At 39.5% G+C, this 24,293-nt stretch overlaps 1 protein-coding gene across 2 annotated transcripts; it reads right to left on the bottom strand.

Annotated features, from left to right (window-relative positions):
• Positions 1-8,719: 8,719 nt before the first annotated feature.
• Positions 8,720-24,249, bottom strand: fam110d (family with sequence similarity 110 member D). Of its 2 annotated transcripts, none has more exons than XM_041234158.1 (2): positions 23,965-24,249; positions 8,720-11,560 (listed from the first exon to the last, which is right to left on the bottom strand). In XM_041234158.1, the coding sequence occupies exon 2, from the start codon at positions 10,864-10,866 to the stop codon at positions 9,715-9,717; it is 1,152 nt and encodes a 383-aa protein (XP_041090092.1). In that variant the 5' UTR covers positions 10,867-11,560; positions 23,965-24,249; the 3' UTR covers positions 8,720-9,714. The 2 variants fall into 2 exon arrangements, with proteins under 2 accessions (XP_041090092.1, XP_041090093.1); XM_041234159.1 differs by lacking the exon at positions 23,965-24,249 and adding an exon at positions 23,798-23,884.
• Between the last annotated feature and the right edge of the window lie 44 nt (positions 24,250-24,293).

Here is a 24,293-nt window from a genome sequence, read left to right as displayed (position 1 = left end):
GTATACCTTTGCTTGCCAAACAACTGCTCAACTTGTTTAAATGTGGACCGAATGACCAAAGAAATGACGTCAGATCCTCAGGGAGCCCAGCCATGCTTTATCCTGCAACCCTTAAAGCATCCTAATTAAAGCGATTTAATAGTGCTTAGGTAACAGCTTTGTTTTGGAGGTACTTCACGATTTAGTGTCCCTGAAAGTTCAGGGGCACTGGCAGTTGCTACAGTCAGTTCCGGCTCACTCTCAATCCTGGGCTTCTCTCAAGCAGAGGTCAGGTTTTATAGTGGATTGCAATGATGTCCATCGAGGAAAAACACTGGACTGCAAAGGCAAAAGACTTGAAGGCTAATATATGAAACCTGCTGTGCCACTAAGCCCCAGTGCTTGAGTGTTATCTGACTGTTAAACTGCTCCATATCAAAACACATCTCACTCCTCATATATCAATTACCCCTAAATCGATGGGTATTTCACCAACCAAACCCTGCACCCACCTGTTCCAGTACTTGCTGTCTGTCCGTTGACCTGTCTTCCTCTATGTTGTTTTACATGCCTTTCTGGCTCCACTTGTCCAATTAGGATGAAACTTGCGAAAGATCTTCTTTAGCACATATTAGTGACCATAATCCTAGAGTGGAGAATCTTTTATCCAACTGTGATGAAATGTGAAGACGGCTTTAAGAAGTGTATGTGGGGTTGTTTGACCATCTGTATGTCAAATTTACATTTTACCTGTACGCACGTTGGATACGACGTTGCCAACTTTGAATTTACAGGGAGTGGATGATAATAATAAGTAAAAACTTCTCCTTTTCTGGTTGCTTGACTAAAAGGTAATCTCCCCTGTGTCTCATAGTAACACACCTGGTTACATTCCTGCTCTGGCTGTAATTGCTTTCTTTAGGATAAGATTCAAGTACTCACGGCTCTTGCAACTTTTTGAGGCTTTTCGCTACCTGAAGAAACAAATAGTGAGCTGACATCTAGATGTTTGATTTTGGGATAATGATCTTTAGGGGCTAGGGAAACCATCCTTCCCAGGGCTGTGACGTGTAATCCCTCCACCAGTCTGCCCAAAGCCCCTTCCTCTTCACAATGCCCCCTTTTTCTCTCATCTTGCTGCGGTCTTCCTGAACAGATAATCTCTTTTCAACTAATTCGAAGAGGAGGCTTATTGTAAAAGGCTTGCCTTTAAAATCGAATTAAAAGCAAACGGGTCTCCTTTCAAGACTGAAATAATAAATAGAAAGACCCTACTTATAAAAGCGGAATGCAGGTAAGGAATGTTAATAGCAGGTAAAGGCTAGATTTAATCTTTGTTTAAAATGAGCTCAAATTATTATTATTTTTTTTTCTGAATTCATTTTTACCGGATATAGTGGCCAACTATTGTTCAGCTGATAATGAGAGTTCACAATCGACTGCACTGTCTATATGAACTGTGTATTTGCATTTGACATGAAGGTGGGATCAATAAGGGATCTATAAGGCTAGTGAGAGAACAATGCAATGTATATTACAATGGATGGAGTGGGTAAATGGTGGCATTTACCAACTAAGGCTTATCTGTGGGAATGTTGACTAAAGAGGATTCTTCATGAATGTTCATGGAGTACTATAGTTACAATGCTGTGTGTCTTCAGCTTTTAAACATATTCACTTGCAATGCTGTACACCTCTTTAAAGGCAGGGAAAGATCCCCACTCCATTCAAAACTCCTGACCACAAAGCTTTTGTTGTGTGAGATGCATGAGAGAAACACAGGAAGGGAATTCTCCTGTAGTGAAGGCAAGTCTGCTTATGAACACACAAAATGTCAGTGACACCTTATAATGCAAGTAATTGTTAATAATTAATATGTAATTAATTATGAACTAATATATTTCCTAATATCAATTCAGGATGGATTCAATACTCACTCGTATTGGTGCCATATATATATATATATCAGCCTATTAGTGATTAATTCATGTTAGTGTTAGGGATAAGTATTGTTTACTCTATTTTAATTTAACAGTAAACCACATGCTTGATGACATGTCATTTAATTTGAATTACACACACTAATGTCTTTTCAATTGAATTTAAATTGAGTTCAGATGGATGTAAATGCTTTTATATTATCAAACCAAGCCTTTACCCCCCTAATTCATCATGATGAGCAAGCACTTCATCTGGAGTGTCAAGCTTGGTAGCGCGCAGGAGAGAAGATAAAAGGAGCATCAATAGAGCACAAAAGGGCCTGATTGTACTGGGAAGATAACCCAACCGGAGGCCAGGTTTTGATCCCCGGCCCCCCCCCCATGTGTTTTCCTGGGGGGGGGGGGGGGGGGGGGGGGGGGGGGGGGGGGGGGGGGGTGCACATGATGAAGTGGGAGCAGCGGGGGACCTGTAACCAAGAGGTGTATTAGGAAGAGAGGCAGGGAGGGGGAGGTCTAGGAGGTTAGGACTGGGACTCTGCTATCACTAGCGGCTCTTTATCCTCAGAACGTATCCAGTTACTGTTTCCACAGCTGTTGAGAAGTTAGTTCTGCTCAGCTCAAAGTTGCAATGATGCGAGACACCCCTTCAAACACATACCCTGTCATGTTAAAAAAATAACACAAATTTTCTATGCAAAACATATATATATGTGTGTGTGTGTGTGTGTGTGTGTGTGTGTGTGTGTGTGTGTGTGTGTGTGTGTGTGTGTGTGTGTGTTTGCATCTATTATGAAGCATATATTATTCATAGACATACATTTATTATAGGATTTGACGACCAGTGTCTGATGCTGCATTCTGATATAATTGAATGAAGGCTGAAGAAAGAACCAAGGCAAATTAGGTTAAGAGTCGATGGGGGACAGGGGGATTATTGCCATAGATTTCAATATAAAACAGCTGTTAGTAGCCAGTAAACATGGTTAAGATGTTCTTTTAAAACCACGACATCAGAGCTGGCAGTTGCTGTGTCCTGATAACGCCAGAACAGGCAGAGTCTGTTTGTGATAATGGAATTGCCATTGATTATTCTCTATAGAAATTAACCTTCAACAAGTACCAGGATACCCTGCATCCCAGTACTGTCTAATACGTCATTGAAACACGTCTCTACCTTAATCTTTTAGAGTGACTGAAAAGCTTAACTCAACAAATTGTCATTAGTCTTTAATAATGAGCAATATTACAGTCTGCTTATAGGCAGCAAGGAGAAATCGTATTATGAATTCCACAGCATCTCTCATCACCAGGGATCAGAGTTTCTTCAGTGTATCGAGAGGGGGAGTTTAATGAGGATTCACTGGTTGCAGTAGGAAAACGTATGGATATTATAGTATGCAATCTAATTGAAGTTATAGGGGACAGTATGGCTTGTTGGGTTTAAAACAAGTAACACACATTTAAGCAGTACTTAGCTAGAGACACTATAGTCTGCATTCATTAAACATTAACCGCATCAGTGGTTATAATACCTGGGTGTGCACCTGGCTTATACTTTCACTGTCATGTAATTTCCTTGTTTTATCTGAAATGGTATTAAATGATCATACAGATCTAGAATTACCCACATATATAATTCATATTAACTGCCTCTCTGCTCTTAGAGTTATATAAGGTGCTTGTGCAATAAACACAGCAGCCTAGCTATGGAGCTATGGGGATCTAATCTGCAGCCGGACTCTGGGAGTGTTATATATTTATCAAAACACTAGAAACCAGTGACAGCTGAGAAACTCCACTGCATCAACCAATTAGTACTCGTGATTGCGCTGGGAATGCTGGGTAATAACAAGCAGACTTACGCCAGGCAGATAACCTTTGCCAAAATGATTCCAGATAGCCTGATTTGCAAGATGTGTCTTACAAAAATAGCTGGAAGTGGTTTCCAGGGAGCTACAGTATTGATGTGCAAGGCTGAGCAATGAAAGGACTAAAGGCTAACACTTTACATTACAACGTACATGCATGTGTACTTACACGCTACAATTATATTATGTATAGTCACAATGTACATCATGTATACATATTTTTGCACCAGATATGTAAGTACACAATTGTATGTGAAAAGAATTAGGGTTAGGAGGTGTTAGGGCTAAGGCTTGGGATAGGGTTATATCGTGCATCAAGATTTACATATTAAGTACATTGTAACTATGCATAATAACATTGCAATTATGTGTAAGCACACATGTATTTACTAAGTAACTACTATGCAAATACACAGTAATTAGAGACAGTTGGGAACAGTGTCTGTCTTGAGACATGTCACACAGACGCTGCCCAGGCCAAAGGAAGCTTGAGTGTGCGGTTTCTAAAAAGAGATGAACTGCAGTGTAGGCTGTCACACGTTTATTTGTGGTCCAGCATCTCAGAGGGATGCACCATGGGAATTGGAGTTTGTTTTTTTTCAAAATAAACAGCAACTAATTACAGTGAGTAATAACCCAAATTCTTTTGGCTGGCCTGGTGGTCTCACTCACTCACTCACTCACACACTCATGCCAGGAGTATCTGGTCACTATTATGGTTTAGCCTGCAATGTAGACTTCATCGTAGCCTCATCATTACTCTCAAGTAGAAGATTCAAGTCTTCAGACATAATTTACAAGTATTCATCAACCACTTCCTTCATGACAGAGATGAACAGCATTTAAAAGAGTGCAAAAGGCATTCTGCAATCTTTTTGTTCACTTATTGGGATGAAAACAATAGCATTAAAAATCAAATACACATTTCCTGTCTGTCTTTTATGTAGGTAACTGTCAGATCACAAAGGGACTGGAATGCACATCAGGTAAGGTATTGTTTCATGAGCTCTCTATTCTTTAAATTGAAAGGGCTCGAGCAGAAAGCAAACGTTTGTGAATCAGGTCAGGGGGTTGTCGTGTCTTTGGGTCACTCTGTGTGTTTGGAAACATCCCTCAACATGCGTAGGAATCCTGCAGACAATTTGAAGGTCGTGTTTGGGTTTGCTAATCACACCAGATGTACAATTTTCACAGCCGTAAACTTTTAATTGGTTTTCATGCCTTCAGTGCGTGTGCGTTCACATGACGAAACAGTGTGGGAATAGGAACCTAATTAGTTTGATAACATTTGAAAAATGTCTGTGTTTCATTTTGTCCTAACTGTTAGAGTTATGATTAAATGACACCTGTATGTGTGTGTGTGCCTTTCAGCTCTTTAATGACACACTCAGCTCATTCCCTTATTAAGATCAAAGGGTTTATATCAGAGGTAATCCCCTGGGAAACTATTGGGGTTTAAATGGTCAAGTTTATATGGAAAGCATCTGTTTTAACAATGTGTCAATGGTGTTGCTTGATGCATGATAGAGCATGCCATTGCATTAGGCTGAAAAATGGCTTATACAATAAATGTTAATGTAACACATGGCTTTTTTTTTGAGTGTCGGTTTTCCTGAAAAATGTTGATGACGTTTTTTGTTTTATCCACGAGATATAGCACAGACCTTTTCATACACAGCTGCGAAAAGCCAAATACATGAAATTCTCAATTCAAATTGAGCTGACCATTGCATTATTTTCTTTCATTAAACGGGGGAGTACCCAATATAAACAGGGGCTGTATGAAACAGAAGAATGAAATATCCACGGCCCTTTGTTTAAACGATGAACGTGTTCAGTCAAAAGCCACTTCTGTAGGAGCTGCTTCTTTTAGAAGTTTCTAAATAGTTTCCAGTCCATTCTAAGATTGAATACTGTATAAAGTGGACCACGTCGTCAAAGAAGATACAAGGAAATAACCTCATTATGAGAACTCTCCTTGTGATAACCCGAACCTGACTCCCACTCTTCCTCGGAGAGAACCCGTCCACATTAAAGGGAGAGATTAATCAGAAGCCAAGATCCTGAAGATAAGTGTCTCAGGCACTCACCCGCTACCCTGCTGTACGAAAGGCCACTTGGAAATTCAGCTCCCACAGATTTACGGTCAAGCTGGCTGTTAGATCTGCCGGAGCGTCAAGCTGTTTCTTGTTATGATGGGATATCAATCCGACCCTTTGGGTGTAGAGTTACTGTTCCCATGGGAGGGGAAGAGAATGAGTGGGAAACAAAAGTGCAACACACCCATAAAACCAGCAACAGGGTTTATTTCATTTCTCTTTCTTGACTTTCCCTTCCTTCCTTTTCCCACTTTGTAAGCGAGACCAATGGGTCGATATAAATGGTGGCAAATTAAATACAGATCTAAGGACACTGATACTGAGATCCCCCAACACCAGCTCAATAGAGCCTTCCTAGGAGTAGTAGTAGCCCAAGGACAAGGGCCTGTAAGTGTCATTTTATAAACAATATCATATTTTATAATTGCCATACCTCGCAGGGCTTTACAATGACTACCTATGCCTTACCATGCTTTCCCTATGCTTTATTACACTTTGCTATGCTCTTATTAGGGTAAACTTTAATAGGGGGACTATAAAATAACATAGAACAATCTGGGGACACAATGTGGCAACAGGCAAGTTCATTTCTGCAAATTTGGTAGGTGGAACAACTGCTGTACAAAAATCAATCATCTTTGGTCATACTAAGAGACAACAGGACGTATTTTCAGAGCGTTTCCCCTGCTCCAGTGTAATTAGCTTCTTTCCAAGTTCACGGCAAGGGGAAGGCACAAGCACGTTAAGTTACTTGCCGCCAAGGTCACAGAATGATGTCATGAGCTGGAATTGGAACCCAGGATCTCAGGTCTGTCTGTTGTTTGTTATTTCAGTATAAACCCCACTGACTCCAGGACTCAAATGAAGCGTATTGAGTTTTATGGAGCGATGGAAACCCAGCACCCGTGATTCATTACCTTTAGGTATTGTTTTTGGTAATAAATATTGTGTGTATACACTGTAGTTTAATAGCTAGATCAAGATTGTAAATTGCTAGCCTACAGTACCTACATTCTCCCAACAATGGAACACATGTAATCGAAATGAGCAACAATATATGTGGAATTGTGTTACTGTTAAGCCCTGAATCTGGTTCTTGGGACAAGTTCCATTATATTTGAAGCCTAGGATGTTGTTTCAAGCAACATTTGAAAAGAAGCTCATATCGCAGATCTACTGTTCTTCTGAATTCTTCAATAACGTATACAAAGAACCAACCCACAACCTAATACATGCTGGAGGATAGTGCACTTACAGTAACTGCAGTCATAAGCCTTCTGTCAAGTAATTGCCCCACAGTATTTACGGTTAAATGTGACATCCAAAAAAAACCAACCATGACTTTTTAAGTACCAGCTTTTATTATTGAATTGTAAATGTCATTCTAATAGTTTCTCCAATAATGCCTTATTAATTGATTTTTTGTTTTGCCATGGGTATTGTGAACATTGATAAGCTACCTGGTTTGTATTATAAGGGAGCGATGGTGGGCTTCTCAGTCTGGACCGCACAGTACACGTATCTTGTTAAAGCTGTGTTTTCTTGCAATTCTCTCTTTACCCACCCTCTCCCCACCACTTCCCATTTCTGACTCTGTAGTTCACCTGACAGAATCACATCACGCTAATATACAGCTGTCTGCGAGCCAACATTCTCCAGAGCGTCAACCAGCCCTGAACATCCGTTATTTGTCTCTCATTGGAATGGTTCTAAGGTGGCACGACAATACAGATGTATTTTGCAAATAAACACTTGTGTAAATGAATGTCCTAAAAATTATTGCAATTTGATAAGTCGTTCTCTATATATACAACGTAACTGCGTGACCTAGCCTGGGTGTGGATGAGGCTTTAAACAAACTGAACACTTTTGGATCTGCTTTATGTTTGCATTCCTTATCTTAAAAGTGAGGATGATCTGCTTATCCTCCTGTCCAGCATGTTACTTCAATCTCGTAGCTATCTGTCCCATTCCAGGACCTGGCTATTGAAGCAGGACGCATTCATGAACGTGGCAGTTATAATCCTGTGATAATAATGAACTACTGGAAAACTGTGCAGCCCCCTCGCAATACTGACGGTTCCCATACAGCACTGAATCCACGACTGGTGTTCTGTGATGAATTGCCATCAGTATAAGGAATGGTTATACACTGAATCAGAAAGAAATGCAATGGAATGATGTAGGCACAACTATCCACATGTACAAGAATATTTTGCACACGTTTTTGGGTGACTTCTTTCTAGTCATCTTTTTGCCCACCGACCGTCGTTCTGGGTCAACTACTGTACATGTTACCTTAGCAACAAGAAACCCTGTGCTGTTGGTTCCAGGTGTTGTTTGTGAACCCAGTCCAGGAAAACAAGAGAAACACATGTAAACCTTGTTTAACAAACCAAGGCAGGATGTCACAGCTTGAATGGGGACTTAAAGACAGTAGCAGTGGGTGTTGATGAATAATGCAAATGACAATAGAAAACATTTGATGGATACATTAAGACTTGTTTTGAGAATTTAGCCCACTGTGGATTAAACAACGTAGGTTTGTGTTTCAACTAAGACATTCTCCCAGCTATGGTGCAGCTCTTGAAAAATACCTAGTAATCAATTAAAGACCCCTAAACACTCAAACCAAGCGCCAAACAGATACCACAGCAACAGGTAATAATACAACATTAAATACACAGATTTATTTTAAAAAACAAACTTTATTTGAAGATTTTATGTCAGATATATATATATATATATATATATATATATATATATATATATATATATATATACACACACACACACACACACACACACACACACACACACACACACACACACACACACACACACACATATCTTCTTTTAAAAAATGTAACCTTTAGATTTAGAAAAATAAATCTTTACAATTTAATAGCATTATTGTCAACATGTATGCGTGATTCAGGTTTGAGATGGTACTTTTTTGTTGTTGCAAATATTCAATCTAAAACCAAACTCTGTTAAGGAATTAATACCAAGGGGGTATATGAGCTGACAGGCTTTAAAAATCTTACTGGAAATACTACTGCCTGGAAGGCAAATACACACACACAAAAAAGACTAAAGAATTATTGATGAAACTGTACATAAAATATGTCTTATTAATGTGCCATCATGAACGAAATGACATTTAATAATCAGGAGACATTTGTAGTGTTTGTTAAAATAGTTTGGGTTTTATCTTCTTGTTTTAAAAATCCTGGGTTCCCAGCTCCAACACACAAGTTATTTCAAGCATGTTTGAGCAATTAAATAAAGTTTGTTGGTAAAGAGTTTAGTGAATATCAAACTTTATTTAAATTCATCAAGACAGTCTGTAAAACTTTGTGAGTAGGGTTATTCTAGCTATTGAAACAAAAAAACTGATATAAAAAATTATGAAGTACAGGCCAAATTTTCATGAACAGGGACCCCTTTAAAACAACTTGTAAACAAAATAAATCATACCAGGCAAGTATTGAAAACAGCCTCCATTTCTCCTTTATCTTCACAAACACACACCTTCCACTATCACCTGGATAGCTCTTATTCACTCAGTTACATCCTGCATTTCAAATTATGAACATTTCAGATTTGGAGATTAAATTGCTGGGCATTCAGATGTCAACAACACATAAATACATGATTTATACTTTCCTTTTTCCGTAAGGCGTAGATGAGATCAAGAAATAGCACATCAGTACACATTAAAAATAAATAAATACACCAGCACATGGTAGTCATGTTTTGTCGAGGAATCTAAACTCTTAGTTTCCAAGTATAACAGCGTTTTCAAAGTCCCGGCTTGCCTTCCTGTTAAACCGTGGATTCTTTGGGAGTGTTTTTGGCGTTCCTGCACCCATAAAGCCATTTGATAACCCGCGCGTTCCGCTCGATCACAGATACCCCGGTCGGGCTCTGCTCGGTCACTTCCTCCTCAAACAGCCCCTCCCCGCTCTGGCGGGAGAACTCGCTGGGTTCCGAGCCGCCCATGCTGGCGCTCCGCAGCAGCAGAGACACGGTATCCGAGCTGGCCGTGTAGAAGTTCTCCAGCCCTATTCTGTCCACTATCTCCAGGTCCAGCCCGCAGTAGTTGAAGAAATGCTCTTTCTCGGACAAGTCCAAAGAGTACCGCAACCACAACTCTGACTTGGATCGCTGAAGCCTCGTTTTCCTTAAAGTGGCTGGGTTGCTGGACTTGTCGACAGCGTCGTTCGTCTCTTTGTCTCTCTTCTCCGAGGTCTGCGGGGTGCTAGGGGCTACAAAGAGTTCCCTTTCATTTTGGTCACTCTTGGGGCTCTCCTTTTCGTTGGCCCAAGACATCCGAGAATCCTCCTCTTTCGAGGGGGACTTCTCTTCTCTGATGATGAGCTTCTCCGGGGTGTGCTTCTCCCTCATTGAGCCCTGAAACAAGCGCTTGACAAAGCTATTCCCTTTGGTATCTCCGCCAGAGGTATTGCACTCCCGCTTCTGCCTGTAGATGATCAGAGAGTCTGGCCTCAGCGTTCTCTTGCCAGTGCTTCTACGCAGAACTGGGGGGTTTTGGACCGAAGGGGTGACCTGGATGTTCCTGATATTCTTGTGCACCAACAAGCTGCGGTTCTCCTTCTTGGCATCCAGGTCTTTAAAGACGTCCTCATCACAGAGGATAAAGGATCTCCTGGGCAGGGGCGAGGGACTGGCACAGGGAGTGCTGAACTTCCTGGGCTGCAGAGGGGTTGTGGCGTATGGCGCTGTGAAGGGTCTTCTCAGCTGCGGGGGAGTAGCACAAGGCACAAGCACCGGCTCCTGCTTGGTGTTGATCACCTGCTGGCTTTTCACGTACTTGGCCTTGTCAGCCTCCAGTTGCTCCACGGCGCTCACTGAACGCCCCCTGCTGCCACTGTCCATCTGCCTGCGCAGGTACTCGGGCCCCTTGTTCAGAAGGCGCAGTGGAGATGGGGAACCAATTGGCGTGAGTGGCTTCATTTTCAGTTGCTCCAGTTAAAGACATCAAAGTAAAGGATGGTCTAGGTCCAATCCAGCGACAAAGTAAGAGGCAGGCAAAGTTTGCAGTCCTTGTGTCCTGTAAGAAAGATCAATCAGTCTAAAATCTGTCCCAGAGTTACGCTATGACTGTCTAAATGAAAGGTCCTTTTCACTCTGCAAGTTAGGCTTTTCTTTTTTTTCCCCTGGTTTCTCTCTCTCTCTAAGAGCACAGCCCTAAATGTTCCCAGAGTCAAAATCTAGGAAATGCTGCGTTAAACAAGAGCGGCAATTCACACGACCACAATAGCACAGTGGGTTTTCTAAAACGAGTTTCTTTGTTGAGCTCTTGAGCTGCTACACAAATTGATATCTATCTTCAGAAGTTAAAGAGTCACTCCGATAATTGCAGTCCTTTGTTCTTAAATTAGCAGCCTGCTTCCCACAGAAAAAAACAACACAAAAATGACAGAAATAGCAGAAAGCTCTTCAGAGTAGAATGGTTGGTGGATATGTATTTTCTTCAGTCCAGACTGTGGCCTCTGCAGTATGTGTTGTCAAACTTTGTTGGCAATTGATTTATAATTTTCTCCACTGGAAAGATGACAGACAAAACAGGCTTCACAGGCCTGTCCTGGAAAGAACGCTTTTCCACAGAGGAGTCTTGTCCATGCGTCACACTGCCTCAGTCATCCTGCTGTAAATAAACCAAACAGATACCACAGTTAGTACAAAGGAAGACCATTACAGACTCTGAAAGAAGTGGCATACAAGATAAGGAGCTCACACAGAGGCCTCTTGCTGAAAACGATGTCTCCTCAAACTTGGCAGGTACCCAGGTCAGACACCAATCTAAATCTTTTATATTGTCAATGCCATAAAAGAAACTCCTGAACTACAATTAGGGACATCAATACTATTTAAAACTCTGTGTGCATGAAGGCATGTTTTAGGCTATACTTTACTGGATCCATGCTTTAAATACAAATGCTGTTAGCTTCAGATGACATCTACCACAGGATGTGTGGTTCTTTATTAAATAAGATATCTTTAGTTCATAGAATATCTACAAGTGATTTATACAGTACTATTCTTTAGCGACCGCTTATAAGAGTACTAGCCAAAATATGAAGTTGACAATTTCTATAAAAAGCTTGGGAATATTTCGCTTCACCCTGGAGTCTCTTATGACTTTTTAGTTCTACAGCCATTTGGTATGCACTGCAGGTTTGTACTGTTGGCACTGGGCAGGGCATGCATGAAAACACTGAAGTATGAATTCAGCAAGAAACAAGTTGAGATTTCGAAAAAAAAAATACAACATACCAGGGCTGGCACTGTAGGTTTGTATTCATAATGGCACTAAAACAGCAAGCATATTTATATCTGAAAAAGTTAAGCCAGAATCAATTATCTGTCAATGTGTCAGCACACTCCAATATAGGATAGTCTTACAGATAAAAGGGTTTTTGTCTGCACAGTTGGGCTGCAGATTAGCAGTGCAATGCGAGCCAGCTCCTTGAGCGCAGAGCCGCGCTCGCAGCATGCCTAGAAAAACGTGTGCGTGCCACCAGGGTCAGGACAGACCTAAGGGCATAGGTGTGCTTTCATTCAAACTCAGTAAAGACACCAACCAGCTTGATATTAATAAAAGTCGGTAGAGAACCAACTGATCTATTTATTACGAAGGATTTTTACTGGCCTGGATTGCAAGACAGCACAGGTCTTTTCATCAGAAGAAAGTAGGTTGGAGATTAAATGTTTTATTGAAATACATTTATGGGTCATTACAGAGTGTTTAGGAGCCAGACTGTGATTAAAAGTATTCACTTATCATCCGTTTCAAACTATAAAATGGGATTTGCTTTTGTTTAACTTAAACTGAATGTTCTGTTATGCTCAAGTTTTGAGGTTTAAATAAATACAGGGATGGAAATAAGACTACCACTACATAGCAGTGTGATCCATTCCTGGTTTTACTATGAGTTTAATAAGACAAACCTGCTCTTGTTACCAACACACTGTGGCTAATGTTAAAACCTGGAATAGGTGAAACTGCTATTCAACAGGAGTCTTATTTCCATCCCTGCAAATATGCAAGGGTATGCTTCGTAATATACACTACTGCAAAATTAGCTTTTTAACTGCATAAATGGACATTCATAGCCAGTCAAAACTGGGGATTATTAAAGCTTATTAAAATCTGGGTATATATGAATTCAATCATGCACTGAATATATTTAATTCCAATGTCCAAACAGGATGCAAATTGTGCATGGAGTTATGGGAAAGGATGAAACACAGGATCTGATAAAAGGAAACTATTGGGCCCAACGCCCCTTACTGTATCAGAGATTTACTGTGTCCGGGAAACTGCGTCACATGGTGGAAAAAGCATTGCACAATCATTCCTAGATAATAGCTGCCCGGTAAACTTAAAAGCATTGCTCTAAAACTACCGGCTAGCCACATTTCACCCTTTTAACGATCAGACGTCTTTTTCCACAGAGTTCCATAAGGAAGCTAGTGAGGCATGAAGAGGTCCTAACCGAACCCAGCTGTCCTGGGGGAATGCTGGGAAATTGTTCCACAGTATTTGCCTGCCAGGAACGAGATTGTCAGCAGGTGCTTCAGACACATGAAACCAGACAGAGGTGCAACGGAAATGGGGCCATCTGGAAATAATCAGCCAGGCTCTATAAGCCCTGTAAGGCCAACATCCTGGAGGATTCACTGCACCCACCCTATCAGGGTTCCTGGTTTTGCCGTGTGCTTACATTGCTTTGGTCTGTTTGACTTTCAGACAGAAGCAGTGGCTTTCTGAGATGTTAATTAGGGCAATATAAAATAATGTAGGCTTGTACACAAAATAACATGCAAGTAGATATGTCCTCATATTAAAAAATAAAACTGTAGCATCAAACCTCCTTTCCTTCCCACTTGCTCTCTTTCAATACACAGTGTATATTTACCACATGTTTTCTAGTTGTCAGACCATATTATATACACAACATCTGTCATCAGTTTTTCTTAATGAGGCCGAGCAAAAACAAAACACATTTTACAAAAACCAAAATAAAAAAAAATACTTTTGTTTATTTGATTTTATTTTACGGACACACACACACATACGCGAGTGTGCAGACTTGTCTTTGCAGAGTTTAGTATTTGTTCTTACACATTGCGGTCTACAAAAAGGGACTCAGAGAATTCAGGAACTACAGGGTGTGCACAAACCAAAACTGCTTAAACAAAAGCTTGTTTCTAACCTTGCTCACAAGCTGTTAACATTGCTAATAGCTGCTGACAGTTTTCTCGGTCAAGGAACAGTTTATATTTTGTGACTGAGGTACCACCATGTGCCTGCATATACAAGCACGCTGGGAAAACGGATTGTCTTTGATCTCTGGGGTCCAATAGAAACACTTTCTTCCAACCTGCATAGCTCTTTCAACAGCTAGTTAACAATAACTACTCAGAGTGAACATATATATTATATACAGTAGATCATAACAATGTGCCTTTCACAGCCGATTAGCTATCTGTACCAGCATTGGTACAACATTCATAATTAATCTCTGATGAAACACTCATAAAAAATGTACATGTACTTTACAGTATCTATACATTTTGGCAGTCCATACTGAATGATTAAGTGTACATGTTAAGCAAGATAAGGTATGTCTTATTAATGATCTGTACTAATAAACTAGAGGCAACACAAATGGCTGGTTTTACAGACCCCGATTGGCAATACTTCTGGACCACCTTACCAAAGCAAGGTTAGATACTCCACGATTGGTGCTAATAAGGTTTTATGAAACCAGACCCGAAACTACATTATCCCTTTGGCCTCTGCATGTTAAGTTTATATTTTGTGATTGTGGTACCACATGTGCCTGCACACACACACACTGTAAGGAAACTTCTCACACCCCATTGAGAAAACCTTTAAGATAATCAGAGTTGAAAATATTTAAAACACTAGGACGAGGACGGCCGCTACAATGTCCAATTTCATTTCAACCTAGAGACAAGTCCGAAATCTTCTTCTAGGAATGAAAGGCGGACTCTTCCTTCACACTGGGGCCCTCTTTATTAAAACACTGGGAAATGCTGCATGCCTTTAACAAACAATAGCACCCATTGACTCTAATGAGGGGAATTAGCAGAGGCTTACTCACCACATTTTATTGCTACAATAAAACATGGAGCAAATCCTTCCAAACAAAACCACAGTGAGATCTTTTTCAAGTGGCAGTTACCCCAGGACCCCCTGTCATCTCCCAGTCTTTCATTGGAAGGCAGTCTGTGAAGCCGGCTTTGTGCTGGGGGCGCTTGGCTAGGCACTCTCAGTGTGAGCAGGCTGTAATAATGGAACCAGATGGTTTCTGTCTTGCAGTGTCAGTACAAATGGCTCCTTTTTTAAAATAAAGTCAAAAAGAACCAGTGGGGGGGGGGGGGGGGGGGGTCTAAGAAAATACAAATGTGTGCAATAAGCAACAAACTTAACCCTTATCAAGGACATGTCAAAGAAATCTAAATAAATATGTGTCCTTGCTCATCTTATGAATATACAGCTGTGGCATCAACCTACAGAATTAACAAATTTTGCATCATAAAGTCAAATGAAACCTGCTGAATAATGTTACGCTAACATATCAAATTACATGCCACGATGTAGTTTTTTTTTTTTTTTTTTATTATGTCTCAATCCTAAAATTCTAGGTGATGCAAAACTTTTGACCATAGCTGTATATTATTTTTATAAAATTCCCCGCTCCCCAACCAAAAGTGAATTGACCCATAAAAAAAATCTTCAGCTTGCTTCAGGTGCAGAAAAGACATATTTATCAATCAACATGGCTCACTTTTTAGATTTCTTATAGTAAATAAGCACCCTTTGATATTGCTTAAAGGCGGAAACAGCCAGCCTTCAAGGAATACGGATGCCCCGTTTGTGATGAAAGGTGTCTGCTGTTTGTTTTCAGTCCTTTTCTTTTTTCACCGGAGGTACACAGTAAAACACTCTGACACATCTGGTACTCCAGGTTAATTATAGTCTGCAACTGCAGGGCGCCCAATTATTTGAGCCCAGCGTGTAGGACACACCAAACAATTCAAAACAGATTTGAAACTAGAAGGTTAAACCTCCAAATGAGAATATAAGCCAGGGATATTGTCCACAACCTCAAACACTAGAAGAAATAAGTCTAGACATCTTGATATTGCATTTGACTTTAATGGATAATCTTCCTCAGTGATTATAGTTTTTTTTTTTTACACCTTGCACCCACTCTTTTGAAAGTGGGAATAGATTAAAAACAAATTCACATAGGCTATATCATATCTATCAATATATTTATTGGTTTTCTCCTATACACATGCTTATTCCATCTTCTTCTGGGACATATTCTAAAGCTTCAGTTATCATTTAAAACAACAGCAGCATTTTAACGCTCTCCAAACGCTGTGCCTAGTGGGGCTACCTGATCAGGTGTTAAATGCTACACACTTCCCTTAGATCTGACCCGAAGCCTGAAACCTCATCATCTCCCCTCTATTTATAATGTGTTGGCTGTGTTGTTATTGAAACAGTTTATTTAAGATCATGCTGCATGGCTTATTAAAACAGAGAGCACTGTCTTAGCATTGCAGTATTTAGTTACACATTTTCTTTGCAGGAGTTGGTCCCTATATTATGCTACTTTGTGAGTAACAGTAAACAGTACTGTTTAGTTTATTGCAGCTAGTATAAATGGTCACACCACCCTTGCACAGCACTAGAAAAGGTGATAGAAATATACGTAAACAATGTGTGAAACCGTATCCATTAGCTGACAAACCTTTCTCTAAAGTACGGTCCTTCCCTCTGTGCTTAAATACCTACAGCCATTGCCGCCAACAAAAACAAAACATTACTATTCATTGGTTTAATGAAGAGCCATCCATCCCACAGGAGACACTCTGCCCAATGAACCCTAAATCTATCATTCAGACTACTATTAGTCTGGTGATGTATAGGCCATGTTCACGTATTACAATAGAAAGGGCAGAACCAGGTCAAAGGAGAGAATTTACAGAGACAGAAAATAAGGAGACCACTTAACACTAGAATACCCCCCTTTTTCCATTGTAAATTAATGAGTTTAACTTAAACAAGGAAAAATAAACGAACCTCAAAAAGCCAGCATGTGAGGGGGGGCGTTGAGAAGGCAAACGCATCTAAATATATTTCGAATGTGAAAATTGCGTGGGAGGTCGGAGAAGTACTCTTTACTTTCTGATTGCGTGCAACTTTAAATGGCATCTTTTACAAAAGTAAGTATAAGGAACTCTGCCCAACCCAAGCAAGCTTACAATTTTTACGCGTCTCCATATTCTTATAAAATGGTCTATTTCTGTCATCGAGCAAACTGAATCAGCCACACAGAGCTCTGCTATACCATTTCTCTTTGCTTATCAATCCCCGAATCTGTGTAGACTTCGGTATACAAATATTATGATATATATATATATATATATATAATATATCTGGTATGTTAAGCCATATGTTTTATATATATATATATATATATATATATATATATATATATATATATATATATATATATATATATAAAACATATGGCTTCAATGGTCTAAGCCCCTAATATATATATACACACACACACTGTATATTGAGATTTTGGAGTTTAGCCATTTAGTCATGCAATTTGGGCTGACTTATCAGTAATGTTGTGCTTTTCCTTTTTCAATAAGGGTGCAAACTTTGTACAGCATCAAATGCAAGTGAATCTAGCTCTTATCAGTCTTTCTCAAGTTTACTTACCAAGAGCACAGCCTGTCACGTGATGCAAGAGGGATACACACCTAAAACAATACCCTGCAATTTGCTGTGGCAGAAGTTAAAATCGGCTGCCTCCTTAAAGTGGACCTAATGTTTTACAATCTCTCCATTTTACCGGGTTCACTGTACCTATTATCATTGTGCACATGAGGTATTCAATGCATATATTTTTAAAATGTTTATTTAAATCCTGTTTGATGCATTAAATAGCATTATAAGGTAAAAAATATAGCACTGCAATATTTTGCATTAAAAAAAAAGTTTTTTTTCATGGATTAAAAGCTCAGAAAACCGATCCCAATACTGTAGTTTGTTGTTCTGTATGCTGATAGACCTACAATGGGTTCTGTGGTGATTTCTTTGGATCATTACACTTAAGCGATACACAATGCCTTTGTTGTCAGCCAGTAGAATCAGTAACCAGCCACACAGTAACCCTGTCTGTGTGGACGAATGGAACCCTCAGCAGGGTGCCCGGAATGGAACCCCAAGAGGCAACTGAGAGCAGCACATCTCTTGTTAGGACACTCACAGCTCATTGATCCCAAACAGAGCGGAGTGTCAGAATTTACAACAAGAGCGCAAACAATGCAGTCAACTAATACACTCTCTCTCTGGAGCTTCAGGCAACAGCAGAAAGCTGCCTTCTGATCACCAAGCAGGATTGGTAATGCGGTATTCAGGAAGCCCAATTCACTCGACCAAAAACATATTTTTTTTTTGTAGGGTAACACATACAAACCCTAAAATGATTTTCATTATATTAGAGTTGCTTTACTGAAATCTGATTATTCTGGATATTTCTCATTCTAGGGTGTATACTAGAATATTTCTTCATCTTTCCACAGTAATATTAAAGCTTGCCATATATCAAAATAGTTGATTATTAACAATAAGCTTATGTTATTATACACCATTCAAAGTATGACCGTCATAGTGCACATTTTATAGTAACCAGCACTGTATCAATTTTAGCATGACGGGACAATGGTAGCAACGATCTAGATAGAATAGACCTACATCTTAAAAATCAGAAAGCAACATTTAGTGTATTGAAGTTAAAGACATTTGCAATTTAAAATAATGTGCTTCTGCCTCCTTTAGCGTCAACTGGCTGTCAAAATCACCAGCCGTGCCATCTTAATTTTACAATTTGTGTCTTGATCTGACAGCTATTACTGGCTGTGAATTCATTAGACAGCTTGATCAGTATGCCAGGGAAGTGCATGTTAGACTGTTAGAAAGCCTGCAGGGGGGAATGTCACACTGGATCATGCTGACTGGAACATATTGATTTTAAAGCAAGCCACAGGCAGAGAAGTAGGGCACTCACTGTGCAAAATTGGTGGCATGTTTCTAATTAGCTGAACAAGCCAGTAGAGTTTATTTTATGTGCAAATAGAAATGTGTTGGTTTGCTGTAACCCATCTATCATTTTAAGCCCCTTCCCAATTTTTGTTAGGTAGTTTTTTCTCATATATACATAATACAATCAAATAAACAATCTGTACAGGCAGTTTCGATACATAAACCTGAAACATTATCTTCAGAAAACTGTTTAGCTGACAAAAAACGGTCGTGATTACTGATGGGTTTAGGCATTTTATGTACAGCCATGGCCAACATTTTGCATCACCCCCTAGAATTAACACATTTTAATAAAATCGAATGAAATCTGCCGAATAGTGTTGTGCTAACATATTGAATAACATACCGCTTTGTAGTTTTCCATATACTAAAACGGACAAAAAAATCTAACATGAAATACTGTGCTACTATTATGGCTTCTGGTAGACTTTTGCAATATCATTTTGTAGTTTCTTTGATTACATGATGTTAAGTAAAAGATCTAAATTATGTTCCTGCAGTCTTAAAAATTGTCTCAATTCTAAAATTGAGGTAAAACTCTTGGCCACAGATGTAGTGTTAGCACTAAAGAGATATCATAGTTTGTTATTTGGTTCTTTTAAAATCTGCTATAAAGCTAGCGCCATTATAATTCAAATCTAATTGTGGGGAAAGGAAAAGGATGAAGCTTCCTTTAGGGGGTGTTCAAGAGGAACCCTAGGAAGTCATTAGTCTGGGTGGTTTGTGATAGGGTTCAGTCATACTGAATCCCTGTTTGAGTGGGATGCTGAACAGGACTGTGGTGCACTGCAGCTTTAAATATTATTTTAAATAAACACTGCTGTCCTGGCAAGCCATTTGATACAGGAAGTAAGACCTGAGATTATGTTCTGTGTACCAGGCAGAGCTCTGATATGTTTCTCAGTTCACACACACCTACAGCAGGGGTTTACTTTTCAAATCCGGGAAACCCACGGTCATTCTTTACAATGTCGCTATAAAAAAGGACCTTCAGTCACTGTGTTGTGGGTTGGCTATTTCAACGCAAACGTTTCCTCTATAATTTGTAAGCCAGAGCTATTCTCTGCGACAGGAGGGCAAAGCAAGCCTACAGTGCACTGAAGATAAAGAAAGTTTAAATACGCTGGGGGCTGCATTCATAAAATGGCATAAAAAATAATAATGCAGGAAGTTTCTATATTAAAAAAAAAGTGGCTCATAAGTGTGGCTAGAACTCCACACTGTTGTAAGTTTTGTTTTACAGATATAAATATCGATACATTTACATACATACATAGATACACACACATATATTTTATATACTGCACTGTACGTACACACACACACACACACACACACACACACACACAGTCCAAGATTAGTGCTTATCAGACAGTCCAAGCTAATCAGGGATCAATGAAACCGTGTTAGTGAAACAATTAAAGGATGTTACTGGTATAGTAGATTAAACAGTTGATTGTTTTGCTCGGATAAATAAATAATATCTATCGGCACCTCATGGTGAAAATCCTTCTTTGCTTCAAGTGATGATTTCCAAGCTGATTGATATCTGTCTGATCACTACCTTAGCAGTTTAGTAGGTTGATTTTAGACAACCACTGCTTTGTCATTCCTCTTTGTTGTGAAAATGACTGTCATCACTTGAAATTAGGAAGGCCTCTTGGCTGTTGTGATAGCCTGAGGCAAGCTTTCCTGAGCTGCACTAGAACAGTCTGAATCTGCCCTCCTGCCTTTAGGATTGCCCTAACACGTTTCTGCACAGCATAGCTAAGAACGTAGGTAGTGAACGAGTGCACCAGCCCCATTGTGTGTGAGGTCTGTAAGTTTGCAGGTCAAGTAGGGATTGTTGGGCAGGGTCCTCCATTCTCTGAACGACTTCTGAAAAAATGTGGTTCATTCATAGCGAACCAGAGTAATCCCTCTCCATAATGAAGACGAGGTGCCCCATGGGAGGGAAATCTGGAACGAAGGTGAACCTTCATCCATCTCATCCTCCAAACTCACTGAGTCCTGAAGAGCAGGCTTGCCAAGTGCTGGTTAAACACACAGTCCACAGCTGGACTCCTTCTTAGTACCGGCTGGGCTCATCTTAGAAACAGGATTACAGCTCAGAAGGGGAAGGGGATTGGAAAGGAAGACACTGTATAAAGATGTCTCACTGCCGTGTGCAGACAATCCATTGAGATAATCTGTACAAACTCACTGGCTCAGTGGCTGAGGCCAAGTGGGATTCAAAAGTTCTCATTTGTCTGCGCACTGTAAGATTTTATTTCAGCAATTTTATAAACTACCTTGTCATTTTTTTAATCTTTACTTCCTTTTATCCAACTTTCTGTACTGACACTTTGTAGTAATACTAAAACAAGGGTTCAAATTTGGCTCTAGGGTGCTACCTCATATAACGCCAGCAACATTAAATTCCAGCACCAGTAGACTTGTTTAATTTTTTTGCCTGACTACAATTTTTATTTTAAGTTTCTTTTTAGTATTATTATATTCTGCCATTGGGTGTTTTAGTTATAAATAACTGAAACGTTATGCAGTGAGGCAGCTTTTTAAAATGCTATTTATATTTTAAAGGATTCCTGTATACAGCTGAACAGACGAATGCAAATCTACTGAAAGGACCATGAGTATACTGGCAAAGGAAGAGCATGTCATTTTCAACTGAAGTGCTTGCAGCTTTGTTAAGCCAGGAAACATTTGCAGCCCACTCCAAAAGTTGAGACATACTAGTTCTTATTCAGCAGATCATAATATTCAAGTCGTTTAATGAATTACAAAGCTGAACATTAAAGGTTAAACATTTTCCCTATAAAAATGATTTAAAAGGCAATAGTGTTCAAGACAAATAAATGACTCCTATACTGTATGCAAACCCAGCAAACGTTTTTCAAAGTCATATAATGATTACCAAGTAAATACTTAAAAAAACTTATAAATAAAAATAGCGTGAAAGCTTACAGCTGCAAGGATGTGGAGATTGTCATTTATATAAAGGATACCCATGTTTACTAACACAGGCACACACACACACACACACACACACACACACACACACACACACACACACACACACACACACACACACACACACACACACACACACACACACACACACACACACACTGCTCTAATTGGAAACTTCCACCATGAATCCTTGCACTTTATAGTTCGTTGTCAGACAACCTAGAAAAAGGTACATTGTTATAACCCTATTCTAACCGTGCACGTTGTTAAGTCAATTTGCAAGATTTTAAACCACCACTCAGTTTCTGAGGATAACGCCGCGTGACACAAGGAAAAAATATTAAATGCCTCATGTGACACGTGGGTCTGATCCGATCAACCCCAGCACTGATAATCCAGATTTAGCGGGGAAATGCCCCTACCCCTACCCCAAGTGTAACTGAAGCATGACCAGCGACACTGTGGAATTTGGCATAAAGCAATTCGACCCCTACCTACAAGACAGTGGATCGAATTGGTTCACATGTTATAAGATTAATTATAGTTCTGACCGTGATGTGAACTGTAGCCCGAACTAAAATAATAATAATAATAATAATAATAATAATAATAATAATAATAATAATAATAATAATAATCTGCACTTCATACAAAACCTAATCCTAACTGATAGATACACTGCTAGTTTACCACTATCGGTACTGTGTTTCTTTAAGCACATATGCATTATACAATATTACAGCTGTATAGTAAGCGCATACCCGATACCCCAAGCGCAGACGCTGGTAGGGGATACAGTAGTTACACTATGTTAACCCATAGAAGTTCTTATTCTGCTCAGGTGACTGGAAGTCACGTGTTCAGAGTTCTCAGGCTATTGCTTCTAAAACATATCAAGATATAAGCAAGAATAATTTATAAAGCATAGCATAAATAATTGTGTGTGTGTGTGTGTGTGTGTGTGTGTGTGTGTGTGTGTATCTATCTATCTATCTATCTATCTATATCTATATATATATATATATATATATATATATATATATATATATATATATATCTATATATATATATATATATATATATAAACGATCTGGTTTAAAAATAGGATCTAAGCTTTCTGTTACATGAAGTCGAAGAACCTGCAAACATCTATATATAAAATAATGCCGATATTGTAAATAGGACAGATATATAATAGCACAGTATAGCCCTTTTTTTAAACCAAGGAAACTTGAGAAAACGAGCACCACACGCGCAACAAAAAGCGTGTAGGAGCATTTTGAATCTTTTTTAAGCGTCCCTTCTATATTGTTATGATAACCTACTCTAACTGTACTAATCGCAAAAGTACAGCTTGTGTTCTCTATTTGGTACTTAATTGGTTAATACGATCTTCTGAAGTAGTTTCAAAACCACGAATCTAACAACACTGACAACCCCCAAATCTGGAAACGGACCATCAAGGGGTATTTCGATGAAAGAAACATTGAAGCTATTGTATATCTGATAATAAAATGCATCCTTCAAAGATCAATACATGTACAGATCTTATTACGCACAGCTTGATTACCTTACAAAAACGCAGCATTGAGCTAACTTTTAACCGCACTTCATTATTATTATTATTATTATTATTATTATTATTATTATTATTATTATTATTATTATTATTACTTATTTCTGAGGTTTCACTGACAGCGTCACAATAAACAACACATTAACCCTAATTAGTAACAAAACACTAACCTGTTTGACTTTGCTCCATGCTAGACTTGCACAGCTCTTCAATTGATTACATCTATCTAGTTACAAGTAACACCGCAGCAGTGCAATAACTCTCAGACACAAGGACGCACTTCAGTAACACGGCTTTCATTCTAATCAATGAAAGCAAGACGTGCCGGATAACTCACCTCCGCTTGTACTCCAATTCCTCGTGTGTGCGCGTTTGTGTCTCGCCCGTTCCGTTCTTCCAGTGTAATGAGGGCGTCTTGTCTCAGCTCAGACAGACGCTTATCTAGTCCTTCTTTCTCAGGGCTGGTGACAGGGATGTTTGTAAGCCTGCCGCTGTCCGCCTCGTATCAATAAGTATACTGTGCGCAATGGGTGAGTACTTTCGCTCATCAGCCTCCCCCTGCTTGCTACCGCGTCTCCTCCTCTTCTAACTGTGTTTAAACCATTCCCATTATCGTAGGAGGAGCGGCAGAAGCACGCAGGAATGACCCACTGCGGTGCACTGTAA

This window comes from Polyodon spathula, chromosome 32, assembly GCF_017654505.1.
Source record: "Polyodon spathula isolate WHYD16114869_AA chromosome 32, ASM1765450v1, whole genome shotgun sequence".
Classification (NCBI taxonomy): domain Eukaryota; kingdom Metazoa; phylum Chordata; class Actinopteri; order Acipenseriformes; family Polyodontidae; genus Polyodon; species Polyodon spathula.
Note: the sequence above shows the minus strand (reverse complement) of the source record. Positions and strands in the feature narration are given on the sequence as shown.